Here is a 23,249-nt window from a genome sequence, read left to right as displayed (position 1 = left end):
GACAGCCCAGGGGGGCGGTGGAGTCACTGTCTCTGGAGGTGTCTAAGGAAAGGCGGGACGTGGCACACAGTGGTGCTGTTGGGTCAGAGGTTGGACTCGATACTCTCAGAGTTCTTTTCCAAACGAACTGATTCCATGACTTTGCGACCCTCACGCCGCGCCCCACTCCCCTGCCCATGCACGTGACTCTTCCCGGCTCCGGCCGACGGCGGCCCCTTTAAAGGCACGCGGCGAGGGGCGTGGCGCGCGGCAGCGCGTGCGGCGGGGCGTGGCCCGGGGCGAGGCGGGGCGTGGCCTGGCTGTGCGCCGGGGGCGTGGCCCGGGTGGGGGGCGTGGCCTGGCTGTGCGCCGGGCACGGCCGGGCGTGCGCCGGGGGCGTGGCCCGGGCGGGGGGCGTGGCTAACGGAGCGGCGGGGGCGTGGCCGGCGCGGCGCGCTGAGGTCAGCGCGAGCGGCGCCGTCACAAAAGGAAGTGGCGGCGGCGGGCCCGTCAGCGCGGGGAGGGGCGGGGGCGGCACCGGCACCACCGGCACCGGGACCACCGGGAGCGGCACCGGGAGCGAGGGGGCGGCCGCGGCGGGGGCCGCGCCGCGCCATGGCCCAGCAGCAGATGAGCAGCTCGCAGAAGGCGCTGATGCTGGAGCTGAAGTCGCTGCAGGAGGAGCCGGTCGAGGGCTTCCGCATCACCCTGGTCGACGAGTCCGACCTCTACAACTGGGAGGTGGCGATCTTCGGGCCCCCCAACACGCTTTACGAGGGCGGGTACTTCAAGGTACGGGCCTTTCCCCCGCGCCACGGGCCGCGGTGTGGGGCTGGGCCGGGCCCGGGCCTGCGGGAGGGGGCACGGGCACGGCCTGGGCAGAGGGGGGGGCCGTGCCACAGCCCGCTGCGCTGTTAATCTTCATTTTTAGCCCCAAAGAACCTCCTGTAGAACCTCGGGGCAGGGCGAGAGTTTTCCCGTTCCACCCCAAGTTGCCCCCTCTCTGCTCTGTGTGTGTTTCAGAGAATTGTTACGGTTGGAAGGGACTTCTGGAGATCATCTAGTCCCGTATTTCCATATCCTTTCAGTACCTGAAGGAACTTACAGGAAAGATGGGTCAAGATTATTTACAAGAGCATTTAGGGACGAAACAAGGGGGAATGGGTTCAAACTGAAAGAGAGTAGGTTTAGTTTAGATATTAGAACGAAATTGTTCATTGTGAGGGTGGTGAGGCACTGGAACAGGTTGTCCAGAGAAGCTGTAGATGTGCCATCCCTGGAAGTGTTCAAGGCCAAGTTGGATGGGGCTGTGAGTACCCTGGGTTAGTGGAAGGTGTCCCTGTCCATGACAGGAGGGTTGGAACTAGATCATCTTTAAGGTTTCTTCCAACCCAAACATTCAATGATTCTGTGATATTTATTTCAAAGTGAGGGGCTTCCCAGCCATCCAGTGATAGCTGCACCCATTGATGGCTAATTCAAGGTAACGGCAGTGTTTTCATCAGAACTCCGTGGGCTTCAGGGCTGTTTGGCACAACTGTTTTTCTGCCCCTGTGTTCTTCCTCTCCAAACTTTCAGAAGGCAGCCTTCAAAGGGCTCTGGTAACATATAATGGGTGAAGGTAGATTCAATTCCTCTCTCAGCCTTCCTGTTAATACAAAAAAATTTTTGTGGTTGCTATTTCCACTCTCTTGAGTACAGCAAATAAGAAATCTGTCACAGCCATCCCAGAAAAGAACTGAAAGGAGTGTACTTAAATTATCAAAACGACTGGAGAAGCAGGAAGAGTTGCACTTCTTTCTTAAAATGGGCAATTGGAAAATCTTGATGCCTGCAGAAGATGTGTTGCATTAGGCACACTCCTCTGTGCTTGATATCTGCTTGATCTCTGGCAAGATATTGTCTCCATGAGCTTGCTTCTTCCAGCAGTTAACTGTTGTAGTTGTGGCTCCTGCATCTCCTATTTCATGCCCTTTGGCTTCTCTCAAACTGAAAAAAAATGTGGATGATGTCTTTGCTTGACTAACGTGCACCTTCGGTGCCTCTTGGCCTCTACAGGTCAAGGTTTAAGAGCTTTGTTCCACAAAACCAAAATAACCTGTAGCTTGGGGAATGATGGATTTGAGTCATGTTCGGTTTGGCCTCATTATTTGGAAGGAAAGGAAGGCTTTGGCATAAGGCTTGCCTTTTGTAATGAGCTGGCTGGCTTACTCATGTAGTGTGATAGGTGTATTCTTAGACTCACCTCCATTATTACTTATTCAGGAAGTTGCTTGAGTCTTTGGCTGGTAACAGTGTCATCTTTACATCCCCGAATGGTCTGGTGACCTCTTCCTGCACTTATATTACTCATCCATTTTTTTTCAAAGAAATCATGACTGAACAAAATAGTTTTGTTTGGTTGGGGAGCTCTCTGGACTGTGTATTTGCAGTTGTTCCTGGAAAGAAGCTGAAGCTGCCTGAGAAATAATTTGGGGATGTGTGTTAACAAGTGCGGATTTAAGCAAGGCTCCTAGTTGCCTTACCTCAGCATTATGATTGTGCTGTCTTTTTGGGTATTTGATGTCTTTGAACTGGTGTGCTAGTTGTTTTGAGAGTGGGAAGATGAGGTCTCTTGATGCTTCCACCCCTCCCCAGCAGTGGGATTCCCTTCAAGTGCCGTGGCTGAAATCTCTCATGTGTTGTTTCTGTCTCCTCTTTCCTCCATGAGGAGCCCTCCATGGCGGATTTTTGTAGTGTCTGATCTTTGGTTATGCATTTTGAATTCTGAGACACTGAAAAAGTGGTCTTAGGCCCTCATTCTGTCCCAAGGGAGAAGGAGTCCTGTGAGAAGTGATATTCTTGGCTCTCTTTGTCTTAGGTCTTCACATGTGTTAGGCTCTGCTTATGGAATTGTTCAGAGATAAGAATAATACCCTGACTTTATTTGATGGGTTACTTCTGCAATATATTAATAGTACATGCTGCTCTGAGCTAGTGCTCACCTTGCATGTGTTTCATCTTCCAGATTTGTTAACTTGATGAAATACTTAGCTTCATCTTGTTTTGTGTTTTCAGTTTACTAAGGTTAGGAAAGCAGGATTAGAAAGATGCAGTTACAGCATGTAACTTTTTTCAACTTTGTGGGAGTTTGGGAATTGTGTTTCACCTGAAGTGTAGTTTAAGGGCAGGAACTAGAGAAGTACACAGGCTTCTAGTTAAGCTAGAGCATAAATATTTTGAGGAAAACTTGTGGTTAAGGTGACCTTAATAAAGGGGATGGTTGATTGGGAATACAAATGCTTGATCTGTGTTTCAGGAGCTCTTGGAGCTGGTCACATCAACTTTTGGCACCTTGTTTATTCTCTGAGAAATACAACCTTTCTCCCTGGGTTGTTGAACTAGCTGAATAAACTGAAATGAGGGAAGTGCTCTCTCTGCACCTCCTTGACAGAAGCTACTGCTGTCTAAAGCTGGTTCAACATTTCAGCAGATTCTGGTTTCAGTTGCAAGTCCTGTAACTCTAACATCTGATAAATTGAAGCAGAGAACAAGTCCCCTTGAATGTTTGTTTAAATGGTAGGTTGTCAACATGCTGGCTATAATAAAGTCAGGGGCTTCTTAAAATTCAAGCACAGTATCTAAGCATATTTTATCAGCTGATATAGCATGCTCAGATCTGCTGCAGTGCTTCATGGTTTAGGACTGCCAGCTAGATGGAAAGGGCAGCAGCCTCCAGGAACAACAACTACATGAAGATCAGCTTGTATCAGCAAGGGATCATCCAGCAGCCCCCTCCACCTCATCCGTGTGATCAGCTGAAGGTGGATGTCTGAAGTGCAAGTTACATCAACCTTTGTCTTACCTGGTGATTGTATTCCCAGTCATGCTGAATAGCTTTGTAATGTTTTGAGCAACCCTCTAAATTCCTGACTGCCATCCTCAAGGAAGGAGTTGAGCTATTCCATGCACTGGTTACCTCTCATTCCTTGCTGGCAAGGCAAAAATAGTTCAGGGGTAGTGATGTTAAGTCCTTCAGAGAGGTTGTGATAAGAGCAAATGTCTGTCCTTCAGCTGCTGTCAGTAAGAAATTGCCAGTTTGACTAAAGTCCTAGCAGAATCAGTTGTGTTGGGCCACAGGTATTGGACTGCACTAGGTGAACTTGGCTTTTGGTCCCAGACTCACTCACAGAGTGTAAGGGTGAAATGTGGATAGACATTTTATGTCTTAGATGTTGCTTACATCTGATTCAGTTGCTGAGTTTTTTGAGTGACAAAGGGAAGATTTTTCTCAGAATGAAATGCTTTTGTGTCCAGGTCACAGATAGTGACAATTGCTTCTTTCTTATCTCAGCTGTGAAGGACATGGTGTGATAGGATGGGTCTTTAGGTCAGGTTCCATTGGGCTATGTAGTAGTTCTGAATTGCTCTGAAAATGATGGAAATGTGTTTTTCTGGTTTTGCAGGCAGTGCCTGAACAGCAGAGAACCAGAATGTGCCATAATTTGCAGAACTAAGTGTGAGCAGTTCATCAATGCCACCTTTATTGCCATAGTCATCTTCTGTTCATCTGAGAGGGTCCTTTGCTACATTGCAGGAGAACTTCTTCATCTTTAATTTTGACAGCTGATACATAAATGGGGACCACCAGAACAAAGGTTATTATGATGAAATCTGGTGTTGATATGTTCTAGTTGGGATAGATCTTGATGGCTGAGGGCTGTGCATGGTGAAATCTTTACCATCTCAGGTGACCATTCATCTCTGTCTTGAAATCCAGTGTCTTTTTTTAATGCTTGAGCCTTCAGAGCCTGGAGGTTGATGAACCTCTGCCCAATGCTTTGATCAAGCAGTGGATAATTGCAGGACTATTAGAAAGTGTTACGTGATGGCTTGCTTGAGGTCCTGAATGTTTGGTGCACTTGTACCTTAGCAACACAGCTTTTAGTTATTTTTGAAAAAGAGAGACATTCTAATTTTTTAGTTGAATGGTATTCTTGTGCTGAGAGCCAGGGTTTCAGGGAGGTACAGTTGAGAAATTATACAAATAGAAACTTCATTAGCACCGCTCAGAAGCGTGGTTTGACCAAGTACACTGTGTCGAGAAGCATGTTTAATGTAGACCAAAAGTCAATATTCTGAACTCCTTCAGAGGTGATTCAGGCTGGGTAGATTAAAATGGATATACCTAGCATGAAAGGAAACAAGAAAAATTTAACTGCATTGTTAGAGTTACTATTTCATGGTTCTTAAGGCAGTTTATTTCATAAGGTACTTTTCCTACTTGAAGGAACAAGCCTTGACACATCAGTTGGAAGGGGAAAAAACCACCGAGCATTATGATTAGTTTTATCAAGTAATTTGGGGGCTAAATATTTGTCAAGGCATTGTTATCCTTGTTTTTTGTAATTCATTAGCCCTATGCTGTGTAGAGTTCTGTATTGCTGTATCTCAGCTTCTTCCAGGTGATTTGATTTCAAAGTAACTTGCAAAATGTGTTAATATTTCAGAGCAGAAAATAGATAGAGAATTTTCCAATAACTGATGGGAACAATGAACACCATGTTTAAAAGTTTGGTATTGTAGTCTGCTTCTCATAAAGCTTAAAACTAAGCAAATAGAAGTTTTCTAAGCACTTAGAATTATATAACTGGTAGGGCATTTAATGCCACAAAAATATCCTTAATGCCAGGATGAAAATGTGAGGTACTCTCAGCCCAAAAACTGCCTTCCATGGGCCTCTGCTTTGCAAGGTCCTATGGAGTTTCTCTCTGTGGTATTTGATCTATTTTTGTTGCCTTTAGGTATCATTGATGCTAATAAGCAGTGGTTTAGTACAGCAAAGGGACACGGAATTGTAGGTGAGTAGAGCCCTACTTGCTCCGGGCCTGTGGAGCTCCTGTTCAGTCTCAAAAGCCAAGGAGCCTCCAAGCTGTCAGAAGGCCAGGAGGCAAAAGACTTCTTCCAATATCGATTCATGGATCAAAAGCACAGATACAATCCCAGACTTTCAGGCCTGGGGAATACCTGATGGTTCCTCACTCTGCAGTTGCATACAGTTTTTTGGATGGCTGTGCCTCTGGGCTGCAGAGTCTACTCACCCATGCTGTAGTCTGTTCTGTGCATCAGTGTATCCTCAGGAGGAAATGGGATAAGTTGTGGTGGTAGCCAGCTCCCAATCCTTTCCCTAGGGCTCCTCTGATCTAGGTAGGATTAGGTGTGTGCTGAGAAGTACAGATAGTGGTTTCCAGTTCTGATACTGCCTGAACGCAGGAGATCATGTGCAGTCAGGTCCTGTTGTACAGCAAGAGGAGAGCTGTAGGACAGCCCAACTCTTTTGTCCCATTAGAATTAAACAGAAGGCTTTCCATATCGGTAAATTGTTCATTTGCCTAATATTTGTACAGTGGTCCTTGTGATGCCTTGAGAGGCCTCCTAGAAACAGAGACTAGACAGGAGTAAGGGAATAAAAGTAGGTATTTATTTGAAAGCCCTTCAAAGGTACCCCCTGGGGAGCGAGAGGCTATTGCCAAGATGAACCCCAAGATGGACCCCAGGTCACAAGTCCTTCCCCCTTTTATAGGTTTGGTTCATTTGCATAGCAGGGTTAATTCTCCAGTTAAAGCTTCAGTTTTCCCTTCAGCTTGCCCCCCTTTAGAGGCTCTTTGGTTTATACTTTTGGCCTGGGACAGTCTTGGTGTCCTTGGAAAGCAGGGCCGGAGAGGCTTTGTTATGTCTACCTAGCATGAGAGAGCAGAAATTAACAGGCTACCAAAAACTTCAGAGATACACACCAAGCAGTACAGAATTTGAAAAATATAAAAGTTAAAACCTAAGGCATCACTTGGATAAGGTGAAATACAACTTGAGTTTTAGGTTTTATTCTTAGGCAAGAACTGTGAATGAACTGTGCCTCTTTAAACTTCTTGTCTGTCTGTTCAAGAGATAGTAACTAAAAACGCGTAGCTTTATATGTAGTACATATTATAGAAATTAACAGAAGGTTTTGACTCTGTAGTGTTAGAAGAGTGGGGATTTTTTAAAATTTTTTTGGGGGGGGGTTTTGTGTGTAAATCCTTTAGATCTAGTATTGCAGTGATGTTATGCCAGTGTCTGAGGGTTTTACACATCTGTAACTTTTCAAAAGCTCAAACTTATTTTTACCTACTGTTTCTGAAGTCACTCTTATGCTGCCTCACTATTTTACAGGGTAATATATTCACACAGGGTACCTTTTCTTTAATAGCACTTTAGGTGTACTACACAATGCTTATTTTGCATCTGGAGGGTAGGGAATGCCAGAAAAAAACGCTTGTAGAACCTTAACTCTGATCTTTGATGTGCAGTTTTGTTGTGTGGTTTATGGCATGTTCATCAGGTATTCAGGATAATGAATAGTATGGGCTAAATGGTGGAGGTTTTATGTTGAACTTAAATGTAGCTGTGTTCAAGTGGGAAATATCGCAGTTACACATTGCAGTGTGGATGGATTAGAGGTGATGTGACTCATAAACACAGCTGCTCCTATAATTTGAGCTGCACATGATCAGATGTGTACATACACACATGCATGTACACAAAACTAGACAGCTATTTCCAGAATGCTGCTTCATTTTTAAAGCCTTAGTGTTTTTATCCAGCATTAAGAGTTAGGGGAATTGCAGTTAATCTTGCTAAGCTTTTGTGGTAGTGACTTGCTGGGAATGTCCCACCTCACCCAGCCAGTTTGATAGTAATAACTTTGGCATTGTGTATCCACCATTGAAGCCAAGAGTAACTAAACAGATTGATTGATTGCCTATCGTCACAGTTGCTGAAATATTTAAAATGCGTTTGCCCAAAGTGGCTTACAAAGAGAAGAAAAATGAGAGCTACTAAATTAGGGTGTATTTAGGATATTTTGGAATCTTGCTTGTCTTGAAGAAATGTGACCTCAAGACTTCCTGGATGTTTGTTTTAAATTGAAGCTTCTACCTGGAGAACAACAAGAACATAAAGGGGCTGAATGTTGTTGAATGGGTGACACTTCGAGGCATCATAGTGTTTGTGGTTTAGAAAGAGAAGGCTGCCTGGCAGGCAGGCTGCATCTTACTCTTTAAAGTTTCAATACTAAAAGCTTGACATATGTTCTTTTTGGACTGCTTTGTTGTCTTAAAATTGTACAATTAATTTCAATATTCAGGTAAATAGCTTTTGTTTGAGAAACCCAAGTTGATAGCAGTAAAGGATGTTTGCGGTAGCTCCATGACTTCCCTGAGTTATGTATCCTAGTTAAGTATTTAAAACATATGTTTTAATGTTCATTGTAGCAAAATATTTGAAGAGATTAAGGTGTAAAACCCTCTGCCACAGTATTGAAAGTTCAAGGACCAGTGTTTTATCAGTTGTGTCATTTTGGTCAATTTTTTTGAGTGATAGATACTTGTCCATTGTGCAAAAATTCTTTAGTTTTAAATTAATCTTCAGACATCTCTGTAGCTAGAAACTTTTTGCTGTCAGACCTAGGTAAAAGCTGAAACAATATTCTTTTTTGCAGTACCCTCTTTGGCCTTGTCAAAACAAAAGCCATGCAGTGGAGTGGCTTTGACTTACAATACATTCTGTGAATACACATTTGTTCTTGCATAAAGTCTGCTTGTATAAGCCCCTTATTCATGGATGTAAACCACACTGGTGTGCAAGTGTTTGCTTATCTTGGCTAGAATAACTATCTGTAAAAGCACTCACCTTTATTAAAAGAATGGGCTTCTTATAATGCATTGAAGAAAACTGAATTTCATCTCTGTGTTCCCAGTTACTTCTCTGCAGAAAAGTAACTGTACCCACACTTAGTAGCTGAATACCTTTCAGCAGTGCATTTAGCAGTATAACTTGAGAGGCTGTACTTTTTAAGTATCTTTTCTGTACTTTTTAAGTATCTTGTAGCTATTATCTAAATCCCTTCTAATTTGTCATTCATGTGGTAACAAAATGTCCCTACCCAGATGCTTCAGATGAAGGTGCATGGCACTTTTTGTTAAGGGGGAAGGAAAAAGCCTGGTCTGTTCTTAATGATATTGCCACTTCAGTGGCATTTCTGCCTAACCTCATTTTTTCATTGCTTTGTCCGTGTTACTCAAAATGCTAAGCAAGAAAGATGTTGAGAGACAACTCTTGTTGAAAACTTACTGTTAAAGTTCAGTGGATGATGGTATTGTTTCTTCTCTTGTATAATTCTCTGAGTGTCAAGTGGCTGTTTCTTTCTTGAGTCAACCACAGCCATGTTTAAACAATTCTCTACAGAAGACCTGTTGGTTTTTTTTTTGTTTTTTTTTTTTTTTTTTTTTGAAAGCACTTCTAAACAAAACTAAGCATTTTATATTGCTGTATGATCTCCACTGGAGCATATAAAAATGAAAATTTTGAGACCATCCTATGGAATTATTTCCATTTCTCAGTCTCTGCCAGAAGCCTGAAAGCTTATGTCCTTCAAAATTTGACTAATATACTTTCTGTGAAATTTAACTGATTTTTTTTTTTTTTTCCCTGCTGGTTGCAGTCTTTGATTTGTGTGGATGAAGTTGGGATGGCTTTGGCCTGAGATACAGTGGCCGTGGCACTACTGAGGAAAGCTAGGAAGGTAGGGTAGACTTGATTGAGGCTATAGACATTTGTGGCTTTTGAATTTTGAAACTGGCTGTACTATTGAATATTTTTTGGTACTGAAGATGGTTTTGACCCTCAGAGGTTTATGGACAGACTCATCAGGGGCTAAAAACCAGTCTCAGCAGAGTAATTGTCATATGTCATTCTGGAGATCTATTTTAAATTACAGTAATAGCTAAGTACATTGTATTGTACCCATATCATCCATGACTATGCTCCATTTGGAAAGAGATCAGAGTTGTACCTCTAAGGAGGGATGGGATAAGAAATCTGCTAGTCTTGGCCACCTTCTTGGTGTTATGAAATAAACCTGGGTTCTGTTGCTGTTAGAACTGATACTCCAATTTCACGGATTTAAAGCAACCTGCTTAATGTTCAGCTTGGATAAGTCACTGTTAATTTTCACCCAACTTGCAGGCTTATCCCACACCTAGTTGGGAAAGTTGCTCACTTTTGTTCACATCTCTAACGTAAGTGATATGCTTGGGCTCTTCAACCAGGGACTGTATTTTGCCTACAAAAACCAGCTAAGTAACCTGCTGGCGGTCAACAAGAGCTGTGAGAAGCCATGGTGGGATGGCTGCTATAGGTATGTGGTACCTTCCACAGCCAGGGAGTTTCCTGCTGGCAGTCATGGATGTATTGCTGAATGGTGGATCAAGGCAGATTGGGGTAAGGGCCATGAGTAACCATCCCAAAGCACAACATTGCCCTTTCCTGTGCCTCGTGGGGGTGCAGTGAAATGTCAAATGGGCTTGTCTTCAGCACATGCACCACACTTGGGATCTCACCTGCTGTCCAAGCAGCTAATGCCACATCCCGTGAGATCAGCTCTGTGTGTGCAATGGCAGAGGCATGGAGGAAGGCTCCGGTATGCTTGGCCATGAAAGACCTGCCATCATCATGCCACCAGGCCTCTTCATTTGTCTTGGCATCTCTTGGAATCCAAGCCCACCTCAGGCATCTCCCTCTTCCTTCAACTCTCATCCTAAACCAGAATAGCTGTACTTGAGTCATGACTGCAGGCTCACATGAGGTCACCACATGTGACCTTATTGGTGCTCCTAGTGTCTCAGCCTTGTTTCGTTTCATCTTCTCCCTGCAGCTGTTGACTTTGCTGAGCATGGGGATGACTTTCACCTCCTTAGAAACATAGAATTGTTAAAGTTGGAAAAGACCGCTAAGATTGAGTGCAACCACCAACCCAGCACCCACCACCATGTTCACCACTAAACCATGTCCGCAAGTGCTGCCTCCATACTTTTTTTCCAAGAGAAAAACATCTACCTACATCTACCCTGTACTTCCAAGATGGCTAGTGTCTGCTTTTAAAACAAAAATGATGCTAGGGAGAGCCTGTAAGTTATACTACAGCAAATCTAGGAAAGCTCTGGCTGGAGGTTAGTGGACAGAAATAAACTCTTCAGGTGTTGGCATCTGCATCAGTTCTGTTGTATCTTTAACTCTTGCATGCTCCAGTTTATTTGGGATTGTGTAGCTTTTTCTTCAGATGGCATTAGTTCATAGCTGGGGTTATAAGTAAGTCTTGGAGTTTCTTCTTTCCTTTTCTTGCAAAGTACAGAGCAGTGACTTCTGTGCTCTAGAAAGAATGTTTCACAGAATCAATTAGGTTGGAAAAGACCTCTGAGATCAAGTCCAACCTGTGACCAAACACTGCTGTGTCAACCAGACCATGGCACTGAGTGCCACATACAGTCTTTCCTTAAACAGCTTCAGGGACAGTGACTCTACCACCTCCCTGGGCAGTCCTTTTCAATGTCTAATCACCATTTCTGTGAAGAAATTCTTCGTAATGTTCAACCTAAACCTGCTCTGGTGCAGCTTAAGATGGTGTCCTCTTGTCCTGTCACTGGTTGTCTGGGAGAAGAGCCTGACCCTCACCTGGCTACACCCTCCTGTCAGGCAGTTGTAGAGAGCGATAAGGTCACCCCAAGCCTCCTTTTCTTGACGCTAAATACCCCCAGCTCCCTCAGTCATTCCTCGTAGGACTTCCCCTCTAGACCGTTCATGAGCTTCACTGACCTTCTGTGAACCTGCTCCAGCACCTCAATCTCCTTCCTGAATTAAGGGGCCCAGAACTGGACACGGCACTCAAGGTGTGGCCTCATCAGTGCCAAGTACAGGGGGAACAAACTCTGTGTAAGTAGTGGGTTTTGTATGGTTGTCATCTAAACTCTGTTAGATCTCTTTCTAGTAAAAAGAAAATGTACTATGAAGGAGGTGTTTTATGGAAGAGGAACATAATGATGGTACTGGAATTTCCCTGTTTTTAGAAGGGACTTCAGTTTTGTTAGACGACTTTTGTGTGATGCGTAATTTGTACAACTGTAGTAATGCAGAAAAACTGAGGGTAATGAAATTCTGGCTGAGCCTAAAACCCACTTTTAACACTAGGTTGGTGCATTGAATTTGATTCTTAATTTGCAGATTAGTTACTATACAATGTCAACTTGAAATAAGAGAGTTATGGGAAATCAACTTCTTGAAAGAAAAGTTTGTGTGTTTTTATGGCCAACCAAACATCTTCTGCTAGGTAGCAGCCAGCAAGCCTTCTTTGGTACGTGTTTATCTGAGCCTTATTTGGCAAAACTATTAAATATTGCTGTGTCACATTTGCTCTGAATGCAAATCACTACAGTCTGATGTTAGACTGGGTGAAAGAGATGCACAGTCCAGAATCTGTCATCTGTTAGGCCCTTTGTGTGGGTGAAGCACGGCACTTGTCCAGAATAGTCTACGAATGCTACATAAACGGGATGAGAGAGCCACTGTAATGCTTTGTTCATCATCTGTAGTGGCTGTAAGAGGTGCTCACATGAAGGACACTGGGCTGGCATTGAAGGAGCCCTGTAGACACATGGGGCATTTTACAAAATATTCTTTGTCTTGTCTTGTCAAAATGTTCTTTGACAAGAGTAAGAGTAATTCAATGAATAGCGATTAAGCCTTCTATCTGGTTCATAGTCATTATTCTGGATAAATTAACACTTTTATGTAAAATATGTATATCTTATAATAGCATAATTGACTAAATCTGTAGGTAGAAAGTGTTCTGCTTTTCATAAATAACTCATGGGAAAACTTTCTTCCAAAACAAATTCGACATGTATGTTTACAGTATTCAATTAAGTGCAGTATTTAATTTTGGAATAGCTGAAGAAATTAAGTGAATAGGTTTCAGGGTGCTTAAGCACAAAAGTAAAGAGTTTTTTTCGATAAGAACTTCTGCTTATTCCTAGTTTTTAAAAATAAAAGCCTGAGCAGTTTCTTGAAGCGCCCTAGCACAGAGCCTGATGTAGTGACAAGTCAACTCCTCTGCACAGACTTTGTCCGTGAGGCAGCTGCGGCAATTCTCTAGGAGCGAAAAATAAAGCTGGGGTTGTGTAACTTAACCTGGGGGAGGAGGGGGACATTCCTGGTGATGAAGAGAAAGCCATCAAGTGAGGGCCTGGGTATGTAGGCTTGTGAGATGTATGCTATGCAGGCTTCACAAATAAATCTCAGAGTGTATTGTGGAGAATCTGGGTGAACCTCTCACTGGAGGAGGCAAAGTTATCCCTTGTCTTGCCTCATCGTTTGAAGTGTCAGAGGGACCTGCACTGAGTTCAAAGCCACCCTGCTTTTTTACTTCCAACCTCTGGGATTTCTTTCTTGTACTGTATTAATTGCTCCAGCCTCTTGTGCACTTCCATTACAGCCACCCCAGGTCTTCTCTCCTGTGCTTTAAAGGGTAGGTTCAAAATAAAGCCTCTCAGCAAAGAGAAACCAGCATGTGGGATTTGATGTGAAGTGTGGAAGTGTGAAAGGGCTTGGAGCTCCGCAGCACAGCCAAGGAAGCAGCCTGGTGCGGCATGTCATGGAGCTGGCACATTCGCAGGGCAAGATTTGGTTCCAGTCAGTTAAGACGAGGTTTGAAATCTATTACTGACATGCTTCTGAGTTCTGTTGTGCTTGTCACCCCAAGTGCAATTACCCAGGCTATGTCACAACACTGAGCTTAAAACACACGGGCAGAAAGCCAATTTCTGCACTTAGCAAGCACTTTAAATAGAAAACTACAGCTGACCTGCAGGTACCTTTCCTTTTACAAGGAAAGCTGGCGTTTCTAACTACTTTAATTATAAATGCATTGATAAATGCTGTTGTATAATATTTATTCACTAAAATAATGTTTATTCACAGCTTAATGTGATTGCTATGTACAGTTTGAGTTTCAGGCAGAATATAAAGCCTTCACCTTCTCTAACTTTGTTAACCTTGTGTAAATAGGTACAGCAAAAGGAATACTTAGGGCATTTTCTAATGATACTATGGCAACCGTGGCAAATCACCAAGATCCACACTAATAAAGTGTTGAGATAATTTTGTAGTGTTTAAGTATGTCTGTCGTGCCACAGTGCCACATTTGACCTGTCTCAAGCACAGCAGTGAGGTCTGTTAGCGACAGCATGATACTTAACACCGGTTGTGAACTGACCCAGCTTAGAGTTGGTTTTGCAGCCCATGCTTAATCCCATGTTGCCATGGTTCAGCCACCACCTGTATCCGTGATAATTGATGCAAAGCTGGTACAGTTGCAGCTGTAAATCTGAGTCACAGCAGTGAGGGCCATGTGGACAGAAACTTGGGAAGCTGCTGTGATGTGGCTTCAGGTGCTGATGGTACAAAGATGCTGGTAGCTTTGTTGGTGTTAAAACTTAACCAGACCTGACTTAGTAGCTTCTGTTGGCTTATCCCATATTTTGTAAAATGTGAATTCTGATCAAAGCTCATGTTGTGATTGAAGTTGTGAAGCCTTCTTGTTTGTGTCTAAAGTAGATGGATTGGGGGAAGAGGAGTGCTACAGGATCTTGGTGCCATACTTTTACTATTGAGAAATTCCTGGAAATTGTATTATATCATCCTAGGACTTGGCTGCTTGCAGAGCTTAGCTGAATTTGCCACTTGGTGTCATGGCTGGAAAATTTACCAGTTTAAGCTTCACTTAGTTAAAACATCCATATAGTTATGGGGATTATCTACTTTCTGATTGCTTTATGGAGGTTCTATGACCTTCCTTAGAAAAGGTATGTGTGGGTGTGCATTTCAAGGCCTGGATGAGTTTAAGAAATCTTCTATGACTTTGTTTCTCTTGGTAACAAAATCAAAGGAGACTTCAGTTTCTGAGTTACTGAAAGTGACAGCATAGGTGCGCATAAACTCGGTTTGGATGTTTACCTCTGTGATTGCCTCAGTGCCTTGGAATTTAAGCTATCAGACTTTTTACAGCTCTACAGGAGGCCTCACTGCTGAGAGTATAATTAGAAAAAAGTTCCTATGTCAGGAACTTGAGATTCTTAGGACAGAAGATCTGGAAGGCTACTAAAAGTTAAAAAAACCACAAAAGCCAGATTTCAAAAATCACTAGTTTTGGCAACTGATTTTCTAGAAGTTACGGTGAATGGAAGGGAAGCCCAAGATAGATGAGCTGAGGTGCTGGTGTTGATGAAGTGGTTGTCTTGGCAACTGCAGTCACTTACATATCCTGAGGAAAATAGGAAGCAAATGTTAAGATTGAGAAATGGCAACTGGTTGACAGAAGAACCAGGAGCAATGAGCAGCTCGAGGCTTACACAGGGAGTTGATCTGACTACAGCACCAAGTTGCTGTTTTCAGCCGTGGGATTCTTGAGTGTTGTAACCCCGATGGTTCTTCTCTTGTAATGACAATGTGCCTGGCTGCCTACTTGCTGCATGAGGCCAGATCTCTGGGGAGACACCTTCCAGGGTATATTTGTTCCCAAAAAGGTGACTGATGCATGTGATGTGAATTCAGGTTCTACGGGAATGCTTTATTTTGCAGCCCTGCTGTTCAGTGTAGTCATACAAATACTGTAGCAAGATCCCAGTACAAAATAAACCCTCCCTGCAAGCAGGTACTAGTATGAGGGTTGCATTCCATGTCAGAGATAAGCTGCTGGTGCTGCAACTGTCGGGGATTGCTCTAGGTCCCTGTAGTGCTTTCCATGGTGAGAAATTGAGCCATGTTGCCATGTGTTTTGCTAATTGTGATTGCACATGTTGATTTGTGGTTCTGTAGGTAAAAACTGGTAAGTTTTAATCTTTTGCTTCCCGCATGAAGCACTTAATTCTCTTCCACTTTGGCACAAAAAGCACAGCCCAGAGAAAGCCCAACTGAGTAAAATGAGTGGAATTTGAGCCAGTTTTTTCCTGCTGCCACAAGCATATTTGTAACTGCCAACTATGACAGGTATTTCTACAGGCACCGAATCTTAAGCAGAACACCAGGTGCTCAGAGAAGTTGAAGAAGACTAGGTGTACTCTTTCTGCCTTTCATCTAATACTTGGTTTCTGAGCTTCTCTTTGTGTAGTAACTTGTGAAAAGTCATAGTTGAAAGCTTCATTCAAATGGAAGTGAAAAGCTCGTAAGCTACTTCTTGCTGCAAAGGCCAGCAAATGGTGAAAACTGCTGGTAGGATTAATTTCCTATCACCTTTATTCCCTTCTTTTTTCTAGGAAAAGTCCTACCCTGCAGATACAGGAACAGTCACTCTAATCAGTTTGTATTTGTTTTTTTTTACCTGCATGTTTAAAATCTACTTGGCTCTGCTGGTAGTAGTCAGGGTACTAGGTGGACTTGATGTTTCTGTGATACAGATCCAGCTTGGTGCTCTGGTTATTTTAGTCATTTGACCATCTATTTCTGCTTAGCCATGTTTTTCAACACAGGCAAAGTCTCTGCTAACTTTCTGTAATAGTAATATAAGCCTGTGCTACAGTTAATAGTTGATTTACTTCTGAAGCTTTGCCTAATTAGAGGAATGTTTTCCTTGGCAAGTGATACCAGCTTCGGCAGTACTGAAAAGTTAGAAATTGCAGTCCCTGGTGTAATGCAGATACTGATGGTAGGTGTTTTATTTGTGCGTAGCTTTTGCTGAAGGAGCAATGGCAAAAATACCTGTTTAGGCTTTTCCTCCTTCCTGGCTTATAAGTTTTTAACCTGTATTACATCTCCCTCTGACCCTTCAAGGTTTTTTTACACTGAAAGTGCTTATCTGATACAGGACTTCTTAACGTATCTGTGACTTCGTCTGACACCAATCAACAGATGAAGGTTTACAAATCACTTCTGAAAGCAGAGTGATATGTTTTTCAAGTAGTTCCTATCATTGCAAAGAATATTTAATTAAAAAGTGAGGGAGTATGAGATGAAACCTGGATCACTTCATGTAATCACTTCGAATTCTGTGCTTGTAGTGGTCTGCTCTGCTGTTACGAACTGCTGTATTTATCCTTCTATTTTCACTAGTTTAACAGCTAAAAGTTCCAAATAGGCCTGGTACAGTCAAACCCACCCTTTTGTCAAAACGAGGCTTGATATAGGAGGTTTCATAAACTAGGCACTACTACTACATGGAGTAGTCTGAGTTTCCTGAAGAGAGCATATAGTAGCTGGCACTTCAGTGGAGATGACTTGGTAATTTTAGATCCTTTGTCTGAATCTCTCTGCCATTTCATGGGGCTAATGACAAATTAAGCTTTTTGTAGATGCAAGGAAAGCAGGTTGCTAAAAATATTTGCGTTTTGTACATCTTCAATTATTTTATCAGACTTGGACTAGAACAATATATTGGAGTCCAAGGTATAAGGTCAAAGTGGTTAAACTCTTCTAAAATGAATAGTCCTGCCACTGGAGCAAAGCTTCTTGTGAGCAGAGACCTTGATTCTCTCATCCCCTTTACAACAGGACAAGGCAAGCCTCTTAGGACACTTCTGGATTTTTTTATTTTTTTTTTTTTTTAGCTTTAGGTGGTAGCTGTTCACTGAAATCAGCAGAGAATTGCTTACTTAGGTGTTTCAGGGTGATAGTAGTCTGGGTGTTTTGTTGTGATGATCTGACTTTGAGGGTGTCACATCAACTTCTGTGACTTCAGTGTCTCAATTCTAGTTGAATGTGTTGCAGGCATTTGTGAATGTGAATCAGCAAAAGTTTGGCTTGAGTTGCTTTTATTCCAAGATAAATGTAATACGCAGTTGTATAAGCTAACTAGAGCAGCCTGAACCTGAGATAGTAAAATCTAGTTTGATTTTGGTTTTTGTAACCTGATCCTTAGTGCAATTTACCTGTCAGTTGCTAGAACAGTGGGCATGGTTTCTGGTGTTCTGCACTAAGCAAAACAATCAGAAAGAAAAATGTTTCTATGATACAGTGGCTGACTTATACCACAAGGTGTGGTATTCCTTTAATCCTTTTATAAACTTTTTTATCCTATGTAATTGTGGATGTTCTTATTACCCATACAATGCCTAATTTCTTTTGAACTCTGCTAAACTGTGGGCCTTAATGCTGCTTAGCAATAATTAGCAAAACACAGGTGGTTTGTGTATTAACTCTAGATCAAACCTTCAGAATTTTGTTTGTGCTGACCTGTTATGCTTTTATGTTGGTAAGACTTCCACTGCTGAATGGTGAATGGGAACTTATCCAGATGAATGCTCAAATCAGCCTCACTGCCAGCCCTTAGCTTGGATCTTCTCTTAATTTTGTCTTTAAAGCTCTTGCATTGTGTTCCCACTTGACATGCCAGGCTTTTAAGAATGCTGGATAGCCTCCTTCCCTAACTATGGAATATGCTATAGGAAGCGTCACTTTCACAAAGTAGACAAAGCGTCTGTGTCCCTTTTTATGGAAACTTGAGATGCATTGCTGGATCTCATTCTGCTCTTTGCAGTTTAACCGTACTGCTCTTACAGGAGCTTACAGATTATTATAAAGGATAAAGGACTAGTGGTAGTTGGTGTTCAGATGTTTTAGATGTCTGATCTGGAGGTTGCATTACTTTGTTAGGATACTGGAGAGCCCTTCATTTTGTGATTTTGATTCCACATTCTTCCTTTCTCAGATGTTTGTTCTAGGCAAGTTTGGTTGTTCAAGGTCAAAGTTCCACTTAAAGTTAAGGAATAATACAGGATTATTAAATGATCCCTGCTATGCTTTTGTAGCAGTGTTTTTATCTCATACATCTTGCCCTGTAACTATCACCATTTTAGAGCAATCTATGTTAAGTAGGGTAAAGAACTAAAATTGTGCAGAGGTGCCTGAAATGTCAACAACTTCAGTATGGAAAGGTGGCATTGAGGGCCACCCCACTTATTTTACATGCCCAGCTTTGGAGGGCTTGGAGAGGTTCAGCCATCTCTTGTCTGGGGACAACTGTGTCCTCCTCAGGGAATGGCTTCTCCAAGAAATTTAATATGTGGCTCTCAGCCAAAAGTATTGGAGATGTATTTAGTTCCCACTACAGCTTTAAGGGACTAACGGGACTAATGGGACTTAAACCCGTATCTTCTGGGGGTTTTTTGAGGTAATGTAGTTAAAAGGCTGTGAGTTTATATTGAGGAATTCTTCCTTTCCGTTGTTGAAACTTTTACCTCCTGGGCTCTTGGCTGCATAGTGGGGTAGAGCCAAAACCCAGCCAGCAGTGAAGGAATTTGCATCTGTACCTTAAGGTGCTCAGCTGGGAGGAGGGATTGCTCCTGTTTATCACCTCACATACCAGTGTGAAATGTTACTGATCCTGACAGTTTTTTCCAGGCTCTGTGCTCTGAGCTGTCAGTCTCCTTTTGTTTTCTGGCTTGTGCTTTTTCGTTCCTGTCTGGACAATGGCCTGATGCCAAGGGGAAAGCTGAAGAGAGCTGTGCTTAATGCCCTTTAGGGTAGGGCATCCACCCAGAAGGTGGAGGATGCAAAGTGCCTTTGGGCCAAATGCCCCAGTGCCAGCTGGTTGAACAAGGTGTCCCAGTTTAGAGGATTTTTTTTTTTTTTTTAAGGAAAATAGGACAATCATCTGAATGAAATGTGTGGTACAAGTGGTCACGTACAGAATTTCAGGCTCTGAGTCAGCCTTGTACACACATACCTACTTGTAACCTTGAGTTCAGTATTAAATTCCCAGAGCTCAGTGTTCAGGGCATGTTCAGGGCATTTTGTTTCTTGTCACTTCTGTTGGGCAGGTCAGCAAGCAGTACTGAGAAGAAACATAAGGAGAATGCTGGGTCTGGAACCTGGAGTTTTCAAGGGTGGGTCCCTAGTCTGCACTGACTCCTGAGATGCATTTCACAAGTACCAGGCTTGTCATGCTCACCCATGCAATGCTTATGGCGTTACTCCTGGTCTAGCAGGGTCCAGAAAATTGAAAGATAAGCTACTTTTAGGTAGCTATTAATTACTCTGTTCTGGAGAGTGCAGGATCTTTTCCTCTTTAAACTTTTGTTCTTGTATTTTTGGAGGAACATCTGTAATAGGGGTTGAGAAGGTAGCCTCAAACGGTTTCTGTCCCATGCTCTGTGCCTAGTAATGTCTTTGTGGCAGAAAATCTTTCAGTGCAACAGGGAGATGACTTAAAAGTCCATCCTTATAAACACTTTGTCATTGGCTAACTTTTTTACATTTTTTTTTTCTGGTGGAATTTTCTCATTAGTTTGCTGTAGTCAGTTGTCTCTTGGATGAAGCTGTGATTTTAGAGACAACATTTCACACTGGGAGCAATTTCAATGTCCTATGATAACAGGTACAAGAATGTTAGATCAGTCAGTGTTTAATTTGCAAATTAAAAATCTTGCTGTTGTGGCTTTTTGTGTTAAGCTGCTGGACTGTAAGGATAATGAACTAGTGATGCAGACTTCCATGATCATTAATCTGATATTGCAATAGCTGTGTTTAAAGCTAACTGCTCACAGTGAAAAAGCAAACGAGCTACGTGTTACCTTAGATATAATTAGATACGGTCCCTGGTGCGTTTATTTTGGAGATTGGAGCAGAAGCATAAACCCCCCTACAATACAGGCTGCAATGCCCAGCACAGAAGTGGCTGTACAGGGAATGCGAACTCTGCAGCACACACAGCTTAGTGCACAGTGTAGGTTACTGTGCCCTGTATTTGCTGAGAATTTTTTTTTTTTCATGCTGATGGGAGAGTCACAGCGTTTTCATCCTGGTGGCTGCAGTAGTTGCGGCCCTATGAGAAATATGAGATCTGGTGTCCGTAGACTTAGTACCCTGAAAAGGTGGGCAGCATTGCAGCAAACATGAAGGAAGTTGTGCATATGTCATTGCTAGGATACTCATGAGATCACTTCCCCAGCATCCAACTCCTCAGTTTTTCCTCTGAGGAAGATCAGGGCTCTTGAACCTGAATTGCTGTCCCACTTGCTGTTAATACAGACTATGGACAGCCACAGTGTTCAACCTTTGTGTCTCTACAGGCTTTCTATTTTGAAAAGATGACATAACTTCACTGAGCAGCACTAAACAATAGTTAATTATGTAGATGTCTTCCAGAATTTGTTTTGAAACACTTTGAAGCTATAAAATATACTGGATCTGCAGCAAAGCTGCCAGTATATCTGCACTTAGCACAAGGGCCATTTAGCCAGCAGGAGAAAGTACTTTGTCCTTCAAAGTCTTAATTGACTCAAAGGTTTTTGATTGGTTATCTTTGGTGTGATGTTGGTTTTTGTTTTTGTTTTTTTTTTTAAGTCATCTTTGTAGGTAGTGGTCTGGTGTTAGTTTTAGCATCTGAGTCTTCTTTTTCTGCTTTCATACATCAATACATGCTTTGAATGCTGCCTGGTTGGGAAGAGGCTAACCGAAAATATTGCAGAGTAACTTGAGCAGCAAACAGGATGCTACTCAAATGAGGTTAACTTCTGTATAATGAGAGTGAGGGAGGATATTTTGAAAGTTGTCTCTTTTTGCAGGAGGCAGTCAGTGCTGTTGGCGTATTTTATGGGTAAGATGTGTTACGGCTTGTGTAACATCCACTATGATGAGGCTGTGACTTGCTGGGGGCTCTTGAACCTGCAAAGTTAATCCAGCCCACAAATAAAATAAGGGGTTTGTGGCTACTAATGAGCTGCAGAAATGATGGTTGCTGTAGAGTTCGTTGTATGCAAATTTAAGTAAATTAGAGCCCTCTTGAAAGCCCAGCATACTCTGAAGAGTGGTGACATGTGATTTTTGCTGTAACTGGGCTCTGTAAGAGTTGGCTTCTGGTGAGCGCTTGCTTCTTCCACTCTTCCAAAAAGTCAGACATGTTAATGACATGCTCCATGGAGGTACATGTGCTGCTGAGGCTGTAATTCTAAAATGTGCGTTATAAATCAGATGATCATGAAGTCTGGCCAAAAATTGTTGGCTTGGCTGTCTTTATCACTAAACAAGCAAGCAGGTCACTAATTTAACTTGCTTAGATTATTCTTCCCTGCTGCCATTCCCCCACCCTACACCTGCCAAGATAATACTGAGTGTTAGAATGGGAAGGAAAACCCTGACTATGTTTTGTCTTCCCAAAGTAGAAAAGTACTGATAGAGTATTCAGACTATCAGCAGAGTATTAATACCTAAAGCCACAACTGACAGTGCACAGAACTGCCCCATGGGTCTTCTAGGACAGGCAACACAGGCATTTGTGGAGGATTTCAGTAGTAGCCAATGGCTCCTGGTTGAGATTTTTTTCTGTGCATGCAATACCACACTTGCTGAAAGATTCAACTTGCTGGTTGGTCTAGCATTGTAGCGACTGAACTGTTGACATTTAACTCTATAAATAGAGGTCTAAAGGGTGATTTCTTCCAAAATAAATCTTTTAAATTAAAAATGAGGGACTTTCTGGCTCATTTGTTACCTGGCTGCACAGTAGTGCCAGGAGGGGTGGGAGGAGGAACCTCTGTTGTGACTTGCACCAGTTTGTTCTTCTCTTCTTGCGTAGGGCTAGTTTGGATGCTAAGTTGTTTTTAAGCAGTAATACTGAGGATTTATCAGACCCATAACTGAGCATAAGAGATAGGAAAGAACAGTTTATACACTTCGGATTTTGTGGTGTTCAAATGCCAGTGGCAATGCTGCCCACACTGTCATCATTCATCTGGTTCTTAATAGTCTATTTGACATATTAATTCCAATTGCTGCTTTTGTCCTGATTTGACAACACATTGACTGTGGTGCTTGTTTGGGACCCTGAGCTGTCCAGCTCAGTGTGTAACTGGTAATGTGCTCTTACAGTACCTGTTAGATCTCACTTGTTTAAAATGCTGTAAATCTAAACAAGCTCTGGGAGTGTTTTGGCATTGAGCTCCTAGTGCATTGCTGTTTCCCTCAGCAGCTGCTGTGCTGCAGCTGCTTGTGCAAAGGCACAGCTGTGCTCATGAGCATTGTCATAGCTGCTACTCCGAATGTCTGCAGCGATGCAGAGAAAGCATGGAAGTAGTGAGCAGGGATACGGAGAAGATACCTGATGTTGTTCAAACACAGCTGGGGAAGGGAGGGCATCTTCACTAGTGGGGAGAAAACTAAACACAATCTCAGGTTTTTAGATAATTTGAATTAAGTTCCATAGAAGTTTATGAGGTGGCAGAGTGGATACTTTCTACCATGCACAACTGTAACAATAAAGTTTACAAGGATCCCATTTGCTCTTTGCAGTACCTTCTTGGAACTGAAATCTCCAAGAAGTCCAAGCTGCATCTTTAACAACTTCTACAGCTAATTTTCACCTGTGCTCAACATCTAGTACCCCTTGAGCTTTCTCAGTGCTTTAATGAGTTCACTGTAACATTTTCTGTTGT

General features: G+C 42.6%; 1 protein-coding gene across 1 annotated transcript in view; it reads left to right on the top strand.

The window, feature by feature from the left end:
- The first annotated feature begins 510 nt into the window (after positions 1-510).
- Positions 511-23,249, top strand: part of LOC309584856 (ubiquitin-conjugating enzyme E2 R2) — a 52,940-nt gene continuing 30,201 nt past the window's right edge. Inside the window, exon 1 of the mRNA XM_082301156.1 lies at positions 511-771. Coding sequence (XP_082157282.1) covers positions 595-771 — 177 coding nt within the window. The 5' untranslated portion in view covers positions 511-594. The remainder of the gene's footprint in view (positions 772-23,249) is intronic.

This window comes from Coloeus monedula (assembly GCF_965178545.1).
Source record: "Coloeus monedula genome assembly, chromosome: Z".
Taxonomy (NCBI): Eukaryota; Metazoa; Chordata; class Aves; order Passeriformes; family Corvidae; genus Coloeus; species Coloeus monedula.
This window is presented reverse-complemented; position numbering and strand designations above follow the sequence as displayed.